At 43.5% G+C, this 17,252-nt stretch overlaps 2 protein-coding genes across 4 annotated transcripts in view; both read left to right on the top strand.

Annotated features, from left to right (window-relative positions):
* The first annotated feature begins 301 nt into the window (after positions 1 to 301).
* LOC110532689 (ADP-ribosylation factor 3) lies at positions 302 to 9,048 on the top strand. 2 transcript variants are annotated; one of them, XM_021616782.2, is made up of 6 exons: positions 353 to 381; positions 466 to 558; positions 1,524 to 1,756; positions 7,083 to 7,193; positions 8,071 to 8,195; positions 8,475 to 9,048. In XM_021616782.2, the coding sequence occupies exons 3-6, from the start codon at positions 1,609 to 1,611 to the stop codon at positions 8,634 to 8,636; spliced, it is 546 nt and encodes a 181-aa protein (XP_021472457.1). In that variant the 5' UTR covers positions 353 to 381; positions 466 to 558; positions 1,524 to 1,608; the 3' UTR covers positions 8,637 to 9,048. The 2 variants fall into 2 exon arrangements, with proteins under 2 accessions (XP_021472458.1, XP_021472457.1); XM_021616783.2 differs by lacking the exon at positions 466 to 558 and having other exon boundaries at positions 302 to 381.
* Positions 9,049 to 14,917: 5,869 nt separating this feature from the next.
* LOC110532688 (receptor tyrosine-protein kinase erbB-3) overlaps positions 14,918 to 17,252 on the top strand; it is a 45,720-nt gene continuing 43,385 nt past the window's right edge. For both annotated transcript variants that reach the window (XR_005053322.1, XM_036988712.1), the window contains exon 1: positions 14,918 to 15,347. Coding sequence is in view for 1 of the 2 variants with exons in the window: in XM_036988712.1 (XP_036844607.1) it covers positions 15,269 to 15,347 (79 nt within the window). In the remaining variant the exon portion in view is untranslated. The remainder of the gene's footprint in view (positions 15,348 to 17,252) is intronic.

Below are 17,252 nucleotides of genomic sequence, written 5' to 3'. Positions count from 1 at the left end.
GGGCAACTCGTAGTCTTGATTAATTAAATACTAAAGCAGGGTTTTAATCACAGGGCATGCAAACCACACGAACACTGCACCATCTCATGCCCTGACTAGAGTTGATGTTCTCAGTTTCAACTCAGAAGGCTAAATCAAGAGCAATCATTGAATTACAAACTCCCAATAAAAAACTAATAGTACATTTTCAACAACAACAACAAAAAATTGACCCCCAGCCTCCTGTCAAGATTTATTGACAGTGAAGGGAGCGCGTGATCGGCCCATGAAGTGATGAAGTGTACTTGGTTCTCTCATCATCGCGAGACCTCTGCCATTCTTGGCGTCTTCTCGCGAGAGTCAAACGCCACTGCCCGAATCCAGCTGGTACGGCTAAAAGAGGTAGGTGGGGATGAGATGGACATTTAGAAAATTATGGATAACGTAAAACTGTTGAAATACAAGAATCGTGTCATGTCATTACAGAAATGAAACAACTATGTGTTGGTAGTGATTCTAGTGAATTAACGTCGTCCATTCAGGCCACCTAAGCATTGCGTCGTGTCGTGACTGGAGAAGGTGAGAATCATAATATGCCTATGGATGAAATAACCATCGCATTTCTGATGTTTACAGTGTGACTGTCTACATGTGATATCTACCAGATTATTATTCGATTGAACCTGCATTTTTTTGTGGTGCGCAGTGTGCTTCAAAGATACAGGGTGTTCCACTCCACAGACCCTGGCGCATTTAGCGGAGGGTGCTGCCATCACTGCGAGTGCTCTTGCGCAACGACAGATGTGTTTTATAGTATCATATGCCGCCACTGTGATGCAGTGATTGAAAGATCTATTTATGAACACATTCATCCATGTATTTTTTACCTAGGCTATTTAAATATGTTTGACTCAGAACAGAAGACTAATGTTAGAATTCACCTGCTGTGTGTCACCTTAGAACAACATGCTTTAGGACTACAGCCTACTGTAGGGATGAAATAATATATTTCAATGTATAGATTATAACTACTATAAACCACATAACCCCAGCTCAACAAAGGATTGCGGTAGGTAGTGTGAGCCTACAACGTGGCAGCTCTTCTCACCAGGCCAGCTGACTGGCCTTTAGACAGGTCGGCTTCCTCAGCCTGCCTGTAGAGGTGTGAAGTAGACTTTATTGCTTTTCCTCCGAGGTGGTTTGGAGCCGTTATGAGGTGTTAATGGGCTGAGTAGTGGTTGAAGGGCTACTGTGTGTCCTCTCTGTGGTTCTGACTCAGTAAATGTACAAACTCACTGTTTGTTCAGCCGCTGACTTGCCATTTAGGCTATGGTTGAATTAGCTTATTCCAGGGTGTAACAGTTTTTTCCTGACCTTGTGACTTGGCCGGGCCTCCAGACTTTTGCCTGGTCAGGTCAGGAAAAACTGAGCCCTACGAATAATTCTCCCAATAGTGGCATGCAACTAGAGACGATTTTTCCTTGGTTAAGTTACAAGATCAGGAAAGACTCTGGGCCCTAACATCCAGCTTCTTTGCCCATCAGCTCTGTAGCAGTGAGTTGAGGTCTGACCAGCCAGCCAGTCACCAGCCAGTCAACCAGCCAGCCAACCACCAGCCAGTCAGTTACCATGGGGAACATCTTTGGCAACCTGCTGAAGAGCCTGTTAGGGAAGAAAGAGATGAGGATCCTGATGGTGGGGCTGGACGCTGCAGGGAAGACCACCATCCTATACAAACTGAAGCTGGGAGAGATTGTCACCACCATCCCCACTATCGGTATGGAAAGTCTCACAATGAAGGTCATTGGCTATAAAGGATGAGAGAAAAGTCAAATGTGTTGTCATGTAGAAATGTTACTTATCCTTGAAGGCCCAATGCAGACATTTTTATATCAATATCAACTAATTTCTGGGTATGTGTACAAATTACGCATTGACTCTGCACCGGTATCCCCTGTATATAGCCTCCACATTGACTCTGCACCGGTACCCCCTGTATATAGCCTCCACATTGACTCTGCACCGGTACCCCCTGTATATAGCCTCCACATTGACTCTGCACCGGTACCCCCTGTATATAGCCTCCACATTGACTCTGCACCGGTACCCCCTGTATATAGCCTCCACATTGACTCTGTACTGGTAGCCCCCTGTATATAGTCTCCACATTGACTCTGCACCGGTACCCCCTGTATATAGCCTCCACATTGACTCTGCACCGGTACCCCCTGTATATAGCCTCCACATTGACTCTGTACCGGTACCCCCTGTATATAGCCTCCACATTGACTCTGTACCGGTACCCCCTGTATATAGTCTCCACATTGACTCTGCACCGGTACCCCCTGTATATAGCCTCCACATTGACTCTGCACCGGTACCCCCTGTATATAGACTCCACATTGACTCTGCACCGGTACCCCCTGTATATAGCCTCCACATTGACTCTGCACCGGTACCCCCTGTATATAGCCTCCACATTGACTCTGCACCGGTACCCCCTGTATATAGCCTCCACATTGACTCTGTACCGGTACCCCCTGTATATAGTCTCCACATTGACTCTGCACCGGTACCCCCTGTATATAGCCTCCACATTGACTCTGCACCGGTACCCCCTGTATATAGCCTCCACATTGACTCTGCACCGGTACCCCCTGTATATAGCCTCCACATTGACTCTGCACCGGTACCCCCTGTATATAGCCTCCACATTGACTCTGCACCGGTACCCCCTGTATATAGCCTCCACATTGACTCTGCACCGGTACCCCCTGTATATAGCCTCCACATTGACTCTGCACCGGTACCCCCTGTATATAGCCTCCACATTGACTCTGTACCGGTACCCCCTGTATATAGCCTCCACATTGACTCTGCACCGGTACCCCCTGTATATAGCCTCCACATTGACTCTGCACCGGTACCCCCTGTATATAGCCTCCACATTGACTCTGCACCGGTACCCCCTGTATATAGCCTCCACATTGACTCTGTACCGGTACCCCCTGTATATAGCCTCCACATTGACTCTGCACCGGTACCCCCTGTATATAGCCTCCACATTGACTCTGCACCGGTACCCCCTGTATATAGACTCCACATTGACTCTGCACCGGTACCCCCTGTATATAGCCTCCACATTGACTCTGCACCGGTACCCCCTGTATATAGCCTCCACATTGACTCTGTACCGGTACCCCCTGTATATAGCCTCCACATTGACTCTGTACCGATACATCCTGTATATAGCCTCCACATTGACTCTGCACCGGTACCCCCTGTATATAGCCTCCACATTGACTCTGCACCGGTACCCCCTGTATATAGCCTCCACATTGACTCTGTACCGATACATCCTGTATATAGCCTCCACATTGACTCTGCACCGGTACCCCCTGTATATAGCCTCCACATTGACTCTGCACCGGTACCCCCTGTATATAGCCTCCACATTGACTCTGTACCGGTACCCCCTGTATATAGCCTCCACATTGACTCTGCACCGGTACCCCCTGTATATAGCCTCCACATTGACTCTGTACCGGTACCCCCTGTATATAGCCTCCACATTGACTCTGCACCGGTACCCCCTGTATATAGCCTCCACATTGACTCTGCACCGGTACCCCCTGTATATAGCCTCCACATTGACTCTGCACCGGTACCCCCTGTATATAGCCTCCACATTGACTCTGTACCGGTACCCCCTGTATATAGCCTCCACATTGACTCTGTACCGGTACCCCCTGTATATAGCCTCCACATTGACTCTGCACCGGTACCCCCTGTATATAGCCTCCACATTGACTCTGTACCGGTACCCCCTGTATATAGCCTCCACATTGACTCTGCACCGGTACCCCCTGTATATAGCCTCCACATTGACTCTGCACCGGTACCCCCTGTATATAGCCTCCACATTGACTCTGTACCTGTACCCCCTGTATATAGCCTCCACATTGACTCTGTACCGGTACCCCCTGTATATAGCCTCCACATTGACTCTGCACCGGTACCCCCTGTATATAGCCTCCACATTGACTCTGTACCGGTACCCCCTGTATATAGCCTCGTTATTTTATTGTGTTACTTTTTATTTTCTACTTTAGTTTATTTTGTAAATATTTTCTTAACTCTTTCTTGAACTGCATTGTTGGTTAAGTTCGTATAAGTAAGCAATTCATGGTACGTTCTACACCTGTTGTATTCGTCACACGACAAAAAACATTTGATTTGATTTGATGTAACAATTAAGTAACTTACTGTAATAGATTTTTAAAAAAAATACTATTTCTTAAGAAATAATCTTGCTACGACTGTCTGGGAGTGGTTTGAGTGGAGAGGGGAAAACTGAAAACTAGCTGTTATTGGCAATGAGGTTTGGAACTCTCAGAGCCAGCTCTAGCCTTTTGGGGACCCTAAGCGAGATCTGGTTTTACAACTAATTTCAGTTTAGGGCAAATTTCCTGCAATTCTACCAAATTTGCCATGACTTATGCCATGATATCTGAGTGAGAGTGACTAACAAAATCAATGGGGCCCCCTGGAGATCAGGGCCCCTGGGCATGTGTCCTGCGTGCCTGGTTGGTATTTGGCCATGATTTACTAGTTTAGATAGCTGGCTAGACAAAAATTATTAGCCGACATGGCTAATTGATTGACAGTCAGTGACTGACATATCAAGAGAAAAAATGCTAATGCACAACCACATTTCAAACTTGCACATTGTGTCTTCTAATATTCTAACTTTCAACACTAAGTTGAGACTGAGTTCCTTCCCTCCAAAAAGTATGATGCCGTTTTAAAGCAAGTTTTCTGCAGTTCCACACATTTTGCTATGAGGCAGAGATCATTTTTTAAGATGTATAACCAGGCCTCCCGGGTGGCGCAGTGGTTAAGGGCGCTGTACTGCAGCGCCAGCTGTGCCATCAGAGTCCCTGGGTTTGCGCCCAGGCTCTGTCGTAACCGGCTGCGACCGGGAGGTCCGTGGGGCGACGCACAATTGGCCTAGCGTCGTCCGGGTTAGGGAGGGATTGGTCGGTAGGGATCTCCTTGTCTCATCGCGCACCAGCGACTCCTGTGGCAGGCAGGGCACAGTGCGCGCTAGCCAAGGTTGCCAGGTGCACGGTGTAGCCTCCGACACATTGGTGCGGCTGACTTCCAGGTTGGATGCGCGCTGTGTTAAGAAGCAGTACGGCTGGTTGGGTTGTGTATCGGAGGACGCATGACATTCAGCCTTCGTCTCTCCCGAGCCCGTACGGGAGTTGTAGCAATGAGACAAGATAGTAGCTACTACAACAATTAGATACTATGAAATTGGGGAAAAATTGGGCTAAAATTCAAAAAAAAAAGAAGAAGTATAACCAAATGCATGCCTTTTGCCATGGTGTGGAGATAATGTTTTCAGTTTTAAAGCTAATTTCCTGCCATTCTTCCCATTTTGCCATGACTAATGCCATGTTAATGATATCTAAGTGAGAGTCACTAACAAAATCAATGGGGGTCCCATGGAGGTCAGGGCCCCTGGGCAATGCCCTGTGTGACTGGTCAGTATTCGGACATGATTACTACAAGTTTAGATCGCTGGCTAAAATATTTTACTAATCTAAAAATTGCTAGCTGTCTTTGTTTAGTTTTAATTTGCACAAATAGAAAGACAGTTTGTAACAGTAAAACAACAACAACAACAGTATGTGCAGGAGGAGAAAAAAGGACAAAAGGACTTAGTAGCTCCTGTCTTAATGGTCATAAATCACACACAGTCAGTGTCTGACATAACAAGAGAAAAATTGTTGATGCACAACCAAATTTAAAACTTGCACCTTGTGTATTCTACTGTTCTAACTCTCAACAGTAAGTTGAGACCCCAACTGAGTTCCTAACTCGCTTTGTTATTGGTCTATCAACCAATTTACCGCATGGTGATGTCACCATGGAAAGCTGTAACTCCCGCCTATGAGAACCTGCTGATTAGAAGCTCCTGTGTAGATTGCATTTTCAACCAGCAACTATCAGGAAATAACACTGTTTCAAAAAAACACACCCCTTTACAGTGTTAGTTTCATCAGCTGTGATACAAAATACAGGACAAACTGAATTTTGACTGCATTGGCCTTTAATCATTACACATCTACAACTGTTTATAAGGTGTTTATAACACACACACAGCTCTTTGTAAGGTGTTAATAACATACCTACAACTGTTTATAAGGTGTTTATAACACACACACAGCTCTTTGTAAGGTGTTAATAACATACCTACAACTGTTTATAAGGTGTTTATAACACACACACAGCTCTTTATAAGGTGTTAATAACATACCTACAGCTGTTTATATGGCATTTATAACACACACACTCCTTCCCCTGCTCAGGGTTTATAACATACCTACAGCTGTTTATATGGCATTTATAACACACATGCTCCTTCCCCTGCTCAGGGTTTATAACATACCTACAGCTGTTTATATGGCATTTATAACACACACGCTCCTTCCCCTGCTCAGGGTTTATAACATACCTACAGCTGTTTATATGGCATTTATAACACACACACTCCTTCCCCTGCTCAGTGTTTATAACATACCTACAGCTGTTTATATGGCATTTATAACACACACACTCCTTCCCCTGCTCAGGGTTTATAACATACCTACAGCTGTTTATATGGCATTTATAACACACACGCTCCTTCCCCTGCTCAGGGTTTATAACATACCTACAGCTGTTTATATGGCATTTATAACACACACGCTCCTTCCCCTGCTCAGGGTTTATAACATACCTACAGCTGTTTATATGGCATTTATAACACACACGCTCCTTCCCCTGCTCAGGGTTTATAACATACCTACAGCTGTTTATATGGCATTTATAACACACACGCTCCTTCCCCTGCTCAGGGTTTATAACATACCTACAGCTGTTTATATGGCATTTATAACACACACGCTCCTTCCCCTGCTCAGGGTTTATAACATACCTACAGCTGTTTATATGGCATTTATAACACACACGCTCCTTCCCCTGCTCAGGGTTTATAACATACCTACAGCTGTTTATATGGCATTTATAACACACACGCTCCTTCCCCTGCTCAGGGTTTAACGTGGAGACGGTTGAGTATAAGAACATCAGTTTCACAGTGTGGGACGTGGGTGGCCAGGACAAGATCCGGCCGCTGTGGAGACACTACTTCCAGAACACACAGGGTAAGTATAGTGGGAGCTAATAAGCTTTAGCTCAGCAGGCTAACACATTCTTGTGACGTGTAAGCTGAGCAGGAGAGCTCTATGAGGTCTGCAACACTGCTAGGTTTCTGTTCAACCTGATCATGTATTGCACACACCTGGTGTCTAAATCAGTCACAAATTATAGGGGAAGAATGAAAAAAAGAAAAGCAATGGAACTGGCTTTGAGATTTGAATTTGAGGGCTATAGGCCCACGCTGGGACAAAGACTGGCACTCCAGACCTATGACACATCCAACACAATGATGTATTGGGCTGACTCACACTCTGGTTATAGACATTTGCATACTGCATTAACGGCCTCAAATAAGCACGTTTTTCAAGCCAAATTCCAAGCATTTTACCAGATTGGTATTATGATTTTGGCTATTATATATTATTTGTTTTTCTATTATATATTGTACCTATGATACAGTATGTGTACAAAACCCCTCTTTCACAGCCCTTGGAACATTAAAGGTAGAGTCAGCGACATTACATAGATGCAGGAAGTGAACAGCATGGTGGGTACAGCGCGAGGCTCAACTTCTCCTCTGTTTTGGTCCCGTGGCTACCACATTGTAAAGGCCTGATATGAACCCATGCAGCTGCACAGATACTGTGTGTGACTGTGTGAGAGCCAAGCCTTGTATCTCACTCATCTCTATATCTGTGGTGCTGCAGGTGGCAACGTCATTTCGCTGACTACCTTTAACCTGTTCATTCTGATAGAGGGGGATGTCAGACAGTAAACCTTGGTCCTCATAGGGTCTGTAGTGTGTTGACAGGCTTGTTCCGATTCCTGGTTGCTACCTTGAGGGTATGTTGTGTGTTGAAGTCAGGTCTGTTGCGGTTCCAGGTCTGATCTTCGTGGTGGACAGTAATGATCGTGAGCGGGTGAATGAGGCTCGAGAGGAGCTGATGAGGATGCTGGCTGAGGATGAGCTACGAGACGCCGTGCTTCTTATCTTCGCTAACAAACAGGTAGGGACAATAAAGTGCTTATTCTATTTTATTTTATTATATTAAAATAGCCTCACTCACCATGTATTTGTATCTGTTACCTGTGTCTAAATCATGTGCTTTTCCTCGCTACCTGTCCTTCTGTTTACCTATGCTTTCCTTACACCTATCCTACTCTCTCATGTGCTTTTCCTCGCTACCTGTCCTTCTGTTTACCTATACTTTCCTTACACCTATCCTACGCTCCCATGTGCTTTTCTCCACTCGTATCCTTCCATCTTTACCTCACGTCCTGTGTAGGACCTGCCCAATGCCATGAACGCAGCAGAGATCACAGACAAGCTGGGTCTCCACTCCCTACGTCACCGTAACTGGTACATCCAGGCCACCTGCGCCACCAGCGGAGACGGCCTGTACGAGGGCCTCGACTGGCTGGCCAATCAGCTGAAGAACAAGAAGTGAGTGGACCAATCAGAGGAGAGTGAGGAGAAACCTTAGTGTCAGCTCTTGAATCAAAAAGTGGTAGTTGGTTTTATTTGATCCATTAAGTGAAAAATCCTGACATGGTGGGAGTGAAATGTGATTGGTGTGTAGGAAGGGGACTTAGAGAGAATATCCCTATTGCTTGAGGATCCATATCCCCATTCCTTGAGGACATTTTCAGCCTGTTGTCAACTATTACAAATGGTTAGCGCTGTCCAGCTGCGGGCCATCAATGTCAATACATTAACCTTAATAATAACATTGAAAAAGTATTTAGCAACACCATTTATTTATTTATTATTTATTTCAGAATGGACAATGGCAATGTTAGTTTGGTTTGGAACACAGTATTATGCATGGCCATACAGTAAACGATCTCTTGGAAATGAAATCTGTCTAATGTTATATATTTAGCCAGTCTTCTGACACTATTCTCTTTTTACACTAAAATTGCTACTGCTGGTTGGAGCAATGCAGTAGTGGTAGATATTAATGAACAGTGACATAGGTTTGTGTAAAACACGTCCAATATGCAAAAGCATGCTTTTTTCTATGTCAATGTTTTGCTTAACAAGTACAAACATACAGTATCAAAAGTTTGGACACACCTACTCATTCAAAGGTTTTTCTTTATTTTTACTATTTTCTACATTGTAGAATAATAGTTTAGACATCAAAACTATGAAAGAACACATGGCATCATGTAGTAAGCAAAAGAGTGTTAAACATATTTAGATTCTTCAAAGTAGCCACCCTTTGTCTTGATGACAGCTTTGCACTCTCTTGGCATTCTATCAACCAGCTTCATGAGGTAGTCACCTGGAATGCCTTTCAATTAACAGGCGTACCTTGTTAAAAGTTCATTTGTGGAATTGATTTAATTCTTAAACCATCCAAGAGGACGGTTGAGCTAATGTAGGCTAATGCGATTAGCATGAGGTTGTAAGTAACAAGAACATTTCCCAGGACATGGGAAATACAACATTTTTAACAGAAATGCAATGGTTTATTGGATCAGTCTAAAACTTTGCACATACACTGCTGCCACCTAGTGGCCAAAATCTAAATTGCACATTGGCTGGAATAATACATTATGCCCTCTTGCATTTAAAAGATTATGCCCTCTTGCATTAGGATATTATTTTTACTATGTTCTACATTGTAGAATAATAGTGAGACATCAAAACTATGAAATAACACTTATGGAATCATGTAGTAACCAAAAAAACTATTTAAGAAATCTAAATATATTTTAGATTATAGATTCTTCAAAGTAGCCACCCTTTGCCCTGATGACAGCTTTGCACACTCTTGGCATTCTTTCAACCAGCTTCACCTGGAATGCTTTTCCAACAGTCTTGAAGGAGTTCCCACATATGCTGAGCACTTGTTGGCTTCTTTGCCTTCACTTTGCGGTCCAACTCATCCCAAACCATCTCAATTGGGTTGAGGTCGGGTGATTGTGGAGGCCAGGTCATCTGATGCAGCACTCAATCACTCTCCTTCTTGTTCAAATAGCCCTTACACTGCCTGGAGGTGTGTTTTAACTAATTGTCCTGTTGAAAAATAAATTATAGTTCCACTAAGCGCAAACCAGATGGGATGGCGTATCGCTGCAGAATGCTGTGGTAGCCATGTTGGTAAAGTGTGCCTTGATTTCTAAATAATTGACTGACAGTGTCACCAGCAAAGCACCATCACACCTCCTCCTCCATGCTTCACGGTGGGAACCACACATGCAGAGATCATTCGTTCACCTACTCTGCGTCTCACAAAGACATGGCGGTTGGAACCAAAAATCTCAAATTTGGACTCATCAGACCAAAGAACATATTTCCACCGGTCTAATGTCCATTGCTCAATGTTTCTTGGCCCAAGCAAGTCTCTTCTTCTTATTGGTGTCCTTTAGTAGTGGTTTATTTACAGCAATTCAACCATGAAGGCCTGATTCACACAGTCTCCTCTGAACAATTGATGTTGAGATGTGTCTGTTATTTGAACTCTGTGGAGCATTTATTTGGGCTGCAATCTGAGGCTGGTAACTCTAATGAACGTATCCTCTGCAGCAGAGATAACTCGGGGTCTCCTTTCCTGTAACGGTCCTCATGAGAGAGCCAGTTTCATTGACTGACCTTCATGTCTTAAAGTAATGGTGGACTGTAGTTTCTCTTTGCTTATTTGAACTGTTCTTGCCATAATATGAACTTGGTATTTTACCAAATAGGGCTATATTCTGTATACCACCCCTACCTTGTCACAACACAACTGATTGGCTGAAACGCATTAAGAATTAAATAAATTCCACAAATGAACTTTTAACAAGGTACGCCTGTTAATTGAAATGCATTCCAGGTGACTACCTCATGTAGCTGGTTGAGAGAATGCCAAGAGTGTGCAAAGCTGTCATCAAGGCAAAGGCTGGCTACTTTGAAGACTCTCAAATATAAAATATATTTTGATTTGTTTAACACTTTTTTGGTTACTACATGTAACCATAGTTTTTTAATGTCTTCACTCATGTCCTACAATGTAGAAAATAGTAAAAAGAAAGAAAAACCGTTGAATGAGTGGGTGTGTCCAAACCTTTGACTGGTACTGTACACCTGTAAGAATATATGTGACATTTACCTGAAAGTACTCATTGTGGTTGATATGTTCAATTGTAGATATCAGCATTCGTTTATGGACTGATTTGTTTAGATGTATGAATATAACATCACAGCTTGTGTATTACATTTCCTACATTGAGTTTGGTTTGGTGCGACAATTGTTTTTGTGGCCTTATACAGTATCACTAGTGTTGAAACCCCTTGCACCCTGATGATGGTTTGTGTGTGGGACCACAGTTGTTGCTAAATATATCACTTCATTTCCATCCTTTAACTCAGTTGAGTCTGTGCGAGATTTTGTCATTTTTTTTAATGTTATATTACTTTAACAATGCAATTACTTAACATTCCAATTAATAATGTGTGTTAAAAAGCATTGAAACAAGGTTCAGTTATTAATGTTAATGCTCAAAAATGGATTGACGATTGGATCCTAGTCATGAGTACATATGTATTGGTGAGTATGTGTCCGGTGATACTAGTTTACCTGTTAACTGCTCTGGTAGATCAATACAAATGGCAACATTCAACTTGTGTTTCTTGGAAACATTTCGATTCCACGTCTTCAAATCGAGTTAGGACTTTTTTTTAGTTTTGGGGTGTTCAGAGGTCCCTATTCACCCCAGCCCTCTCATACCACTAGCCCATGTCCGGTCCCTGCAACAGCCCTGTGTTTCGAGCCCACTCCCCCCCAGCTCCAGCACTGGCCCCCTAACCAAGCCCCCGTCCCAATCCGCCCCCCACAACCTTTCCCCTCCATCTCCAGTGCTGTGTCTCCAGGGGTGTGACAGCAGTATGTGGGTCAGAGAGAGCTGCTCCCTGGGCTCCTGGCCCCCTGGGCCCCCTGCAGGCCAGCCACAATAGCGGCCCCAGGGCGGGTGCCATAGCTGGGATTTTCTTCCGTAACCGGGACACCCCTCGCCCAGGGCACAGACACACTGGCAGCAGCCCCACAATCAATTCATCAATCTGTTGAAGGGAATGGCGACCAGCCTGGATGTGAAGGCCATGCAGAGGACTGGGGACTGGAGCATCAACCTGCCTCCACACACAGCCTGGCCCCGGACTGACAGACAGTCAGAAAGGCGGACACGCTAGGGCCACAAGGGATAATGATGATTCTCTGGTGAAGAATCTGACGAGGTCTGGCGACAGAAGCTTGGGCAATCATGGAGCCATCATAGTAGTCTGTCATGGAGCCATCATAGTAGTCTGTCATGGAGCCATCCCACTCATAGTAGTCTGTCATGGAGCCATCATAGTAGTCTGTCATGGAGCCATCATAGTAGTCTGTCATGGAGCCATCCCACTCATAGTAGTCTCTCATGGAGGCATCATAGTAGTCTGTCATGGAGCCATCATAGTAGTCTGTCATGGAGCCATCATAGTAGTCTGTCATGGAGCCATCATAGTAGTCTGTCATGGAGCCATCATAGTAGTCTGTCATGGAGCCATCATAGTAGTCTGTCATGGAACCATCATAGTAGTCTGTCATGGAGCCATCCCACTCATAGTCTGTCTAAAATAATAGTCTGTAGTCTGTAGATTGAACCTCAGATGACAGATTCAGGACTGGCTGACACCTTTCTACTTTTTTTTTTTTACAGTAACAGGAGGCTGTTCTTTCCATTTCCCTTACATCTATCTGCTATTAAAAATATTCAAAGTTAAGAGTTGACCCTTGGAGTTGAAAAGTCAGGAAAATTCTGTAATAAACTCAGTGATAAAAACTCTGAATATTGTGTTCTGATGCAACACCATTATAACAGTTAGAAAATTAATTTTGTGTATGTGACATGAATGGCTAAATGTGTATAACATGCTTAACGTGCAATATTTGCTCGAAGTTCAGCTAATGAACTTCAGAGGCTCTGTGTTCCATGCATAGGAAACTCAGAGTGCTGGCCTTTGTCTCCCCCTGCTGGATGTAAAAGATATGACATGGATTTATTTTTCTTTAACCAGGCAAGTCAGTTAAGAACAAATTCTTATTTTACAATAACGGCCTAGGAACAGTGGGTTAACTGGTCTAGGAACAGTGGGTTAACTGGTCTAGGAACAGTGGGTTAACTGGTCTAGGAACAGTGGGTTAACTGGTCTAGGAACAGTGGGTTAACTGGTCTAGGAACAGTGGGTTAACTGGTCTAGGAACAGTGGGTTAACTGGTCTAGGAACAGTGGATTAACTGGTCTAGGAACAGTGGGTTAACTGGTCTAGGAACAGTGGGTTAACTGGTCTAGGAACAGTGGGTTAACTGGTCTAGGAACAGTGGGTTAACTGGTCTAGGAACAGTGGGTTAACTGGTCTAGGAACAGTGGGTTAACTGGTCTAGGAACAGTGGGTTAACTGCCTTGTTCACGGGCAGATAGACAGATTTTATTTTACCTTGTCAGGTCGGGGATTCGATGTAGCAACCTTTCTGTTACTGGCCCAACGAGCTAACCACTAACCTGCCGCCCCAAAATCAAGGCACAGCTATGGGATGTACGCACACTGTCTGATGTAAATAAATAAACACTGAGAGAAATGTCAAATGGTCACATCCTGCTGCCACTAGATGGACCCACTATTCAAATGGCGATGTAAGCAGTACTTTAAACATATCTGTTTGATCAAGGTAGCGACTATGTTTACAAGCTTGTTGAAACGCATCTATTAATGCTGTATTACGTGTCTATGTAAGTGTTATAAAGAGCTTTATAAGTGTCTATAATGCCACTGTTCCAAAACATTTTCAACCTACTATGTTTTGTCTAAGAGTGTGAATATATCTTTACATCAATTTATCTACCCAGTCCTTAATTATGGAAATGGAAACAAAAACACTGTGTTACATATTCATCACAACCAGATTCCTGCCCTCCACATGACATGGAATGTTAGCCCTATGTTGGCCCTATGTTGGCCCTTCTCTGTTCTGAGTTGTGTGTTCTGTGTTCCATTCTGTTGGAATGAAGCATAGATTCTACGTTCTGGGTTTGGGTTCAGAAGTCACTTAACCATTTGACACTGATGCCATTGTGACAGGCTGCTCCATACACATCAAAGCAGGTCTGATTAACCAGTTGACAGGGCTGGAGGACAATACTGCTCTTCACTGCATGGAGAGACAGTACAGCCACTCAGACCCTAATCCTGTTACTGATTGAAAGTAACGCTAGTCCAAAATAGTCTACATGGAATGTAAATAAACAGATTTAGGATGATGCTAAATAATGTTATTGTATTGTTTCAGTAGCCTACTAACCTTTGCTTACAATGTATTTTCATGGATTATCAAGCATGCTGTTATTAGCTTCCATGTTAGGATTCTGACCAATTAGAGTTTTAGAATTAGAGTTTTCATTTAGGCTACACACAAGACAAGAATTGAATGACACATTTTTCTAGATATTATTGTATTTAAAAAGGGCCTATTGAAATCATCTGCAGTGTTTTCATATATTTATAAATTAGATTAGGCTAATCCTTGACCTTTTATTTATTTTGCAAATATTATAGTAATGTTTTACAGTAATCACAGAATGAAACAGCCACGAGCGCTCACAAGCAACGAGCACTGATTGGTAAACCAACTGATCTGGCCAATCAAGTGCCTATCTGGTCTGTATCACCGCGAGGGATGAAAGCTGAGCGTCAAAATACGTGTTCACTTTTGCCAAACTCTGTCTGAATTGACGCACCATATCGGAATTTATTCACCGCCCATATTCACTTATCTAATAATAAGATCATGTTTCTGCGTCAAGTCAATCTGCCACTTTAAAAAGGCTTCTTATTAGAGTGAAATGTAAAGTAATCGTGGTACTGAATCTTGGACCTATAACTGTAGATTTGAGTCTCGAGTCTTATGAAGATCAACCTTGAATTTATAATTTGTTGAAATAGTTTTACCTTTCCCCAAAAAAGTATCGAACGAGTTGAGGACTTCTTGAGGATTAAACCGACCTGCGCTACTGTATTCCTGGTCATGATTATTATTGGGTTGGTTTGGACCTAGGCATGGACGGTTTGCAGATGTCCGTTCTGTGTATTGTAATTCTAACATGTCTACAGCCCACGTCGTCTCAAACGCAGGAAGGTAAGTGATTTTATGAATGTTGATATGTGTAACTAAATCAACTACAAACTTTGCATATATACAGTGCATTCGGAAAGTATTCGGACCCCTTGACTTTTCCCACATTTTTTACGTTACAGCCGTATTCTAAAATGGATTAAATAAAACATGTTCCTCATCAATCTACGCACAATTCACCATAATGACAAAGCGAAAACAGGTTTTAAGATATTTTGGCAAATTTATATATATAAAAAAACTGAAATACCTTATTTACACAAGCTCAGGTGCATCCTGTTTCCATTGATCACCCTTGAGATGTTTCTACAACTTGATTGGAGTCCACCTGTGGTAAATTAAATTGATTGGACATGATTTGGAAAGGAACACACCTATCTATATAAGGTCCCACAGTTGACAGTGCACAGTTGACAGTCAGGGCAAAAACCATGCCATGGGATTGAAGGAATTGTCCGTAGAGCTCTGAGACAGGATTGTGTGGAGGCAAGATCTGGGGAAGGGTACCAAAACATTTCTGCATCATTGAAGGTCCCCACTGCAAGGACACAGTGGCCTCCATCATTCTTAAATGGAAGAAGTTTGGAACCACCAAGACTTCCTAGAGCTGTCCGCCCGGCCAAACTGAGCAATCAGGGGACAAGGGCATTTGTCAGGGAGGTGACCAAGAACCCGATGGTCACTCTGTGGAGATGGGAGAAACTTCCAGAAGGACAACTATCTCTGCAGCACTCCACCAATCAGGCCTTTAGGGTAGAGTGGCCATACGGAAGCCACGAGTAAGTAAAAAGCACATGACAGCTCGTTTGAAGTTTAGGCACCTAAAAACTCTCAGAACATGAGAAACAAGATTGAAATATTTGGCCTGAATGCCAAGCGTCACGTCTGGAGGAAACCTGGCACCATCCCTACGGTGAATCATGGTGGTGGGAGCATCATGCTGTGGGGATATTTTTCAGCGGCAGGGACTGGGAGACTAGTTAGGATCGAGGGAAAGATGAACGGAGCAAAGTATGGAGAAATCCTTGATGAAAACATGCTCCAGAGCGCTCAGGACCTCCTTCCAACAGGACAATGACCCTAAGCACACAGCCAAGACAACGCAGGAGTGGCTTTGGGACAAGTCTCTGAATGTCCTTGAGTGGCTCAGCCAGAGCCGGGACTTGAACCCGATTGAACATCTCTGGAGAGACCTGAAAATAGCTGTGCAGCGACGCTCCCAATCCAACCTGACAGAGCTTGAGGGGGATCTGCAAAGAAGAATGGGAGAAACTCCCAAAAATACAGGTGTGCCAAGCTTGTAGCGTCATACCCAAGAAGAATTGAAGCTATAATCGCTGCCCAATGTGCTTCAACAAAGTACTGAGTCTGAATACTTATGTAAATGTGATATTTACGTTTTTGGGGTTTTAATTTTTTTTTAAATCTAAAAACCTGTTTTTTCTTTGTCACTATGGGGTATTGTGTATAGATTGATTTTGGGGGAAAGGATTTCATTCATTTTAGAATAAGACTGTAACGTAACAAAATGTGGAAAAAGTCAAGGGGTGTGAATACTTTCCGAATGCCCTGTATAGTTATAAACCAGAAGATCAATTCAATGTGTATTGGCTGTAGCCTGCAGGCTACATTACTTTCCTAATCAGGCATCGCTTTACATTTTGTGTTGATAATAAAATTCATTGTTTTTATTATTTTCACTGCTGATGACACACACACACACACACACACAGAGAGAGAGAGAAAGTCTGTTTCTCAAGAGGTTGCTTTCCTGTTCCCGTATTTCACAGTAAAAGCCCCCTCCTGGTCTCGGTGACTGTAGAGGAATCGCCAGTTTGCTCTCTGAGTCACAGTGGATATAGCAGAGCAGCAGTGCAGGTAGACCACACCAAAGCACAGGGCCACACT

Source organism: Oncorhynchus mykiss, chromosome 9 (assembly GCF_013265735.2).
Source record: "Oncorhynchus mykiss isolate Arlee chromosome 9, USDA_OmykA_1.1, whole genome shotgun sequence".
Classification (NCBI taxonomy): domain Eukaryota; kingdom Metazoa; phylum Chordata; class Actinopteri; order Salmoniformes; family Salmonidae; genus Oncorhynchus; species Oncorhynchus mykiss.
The sequence above is the reverse complement of the archived record's forward strand: the minus strand, read 5'-3'. Positions and strand labels throughout refer to the sequence as shown.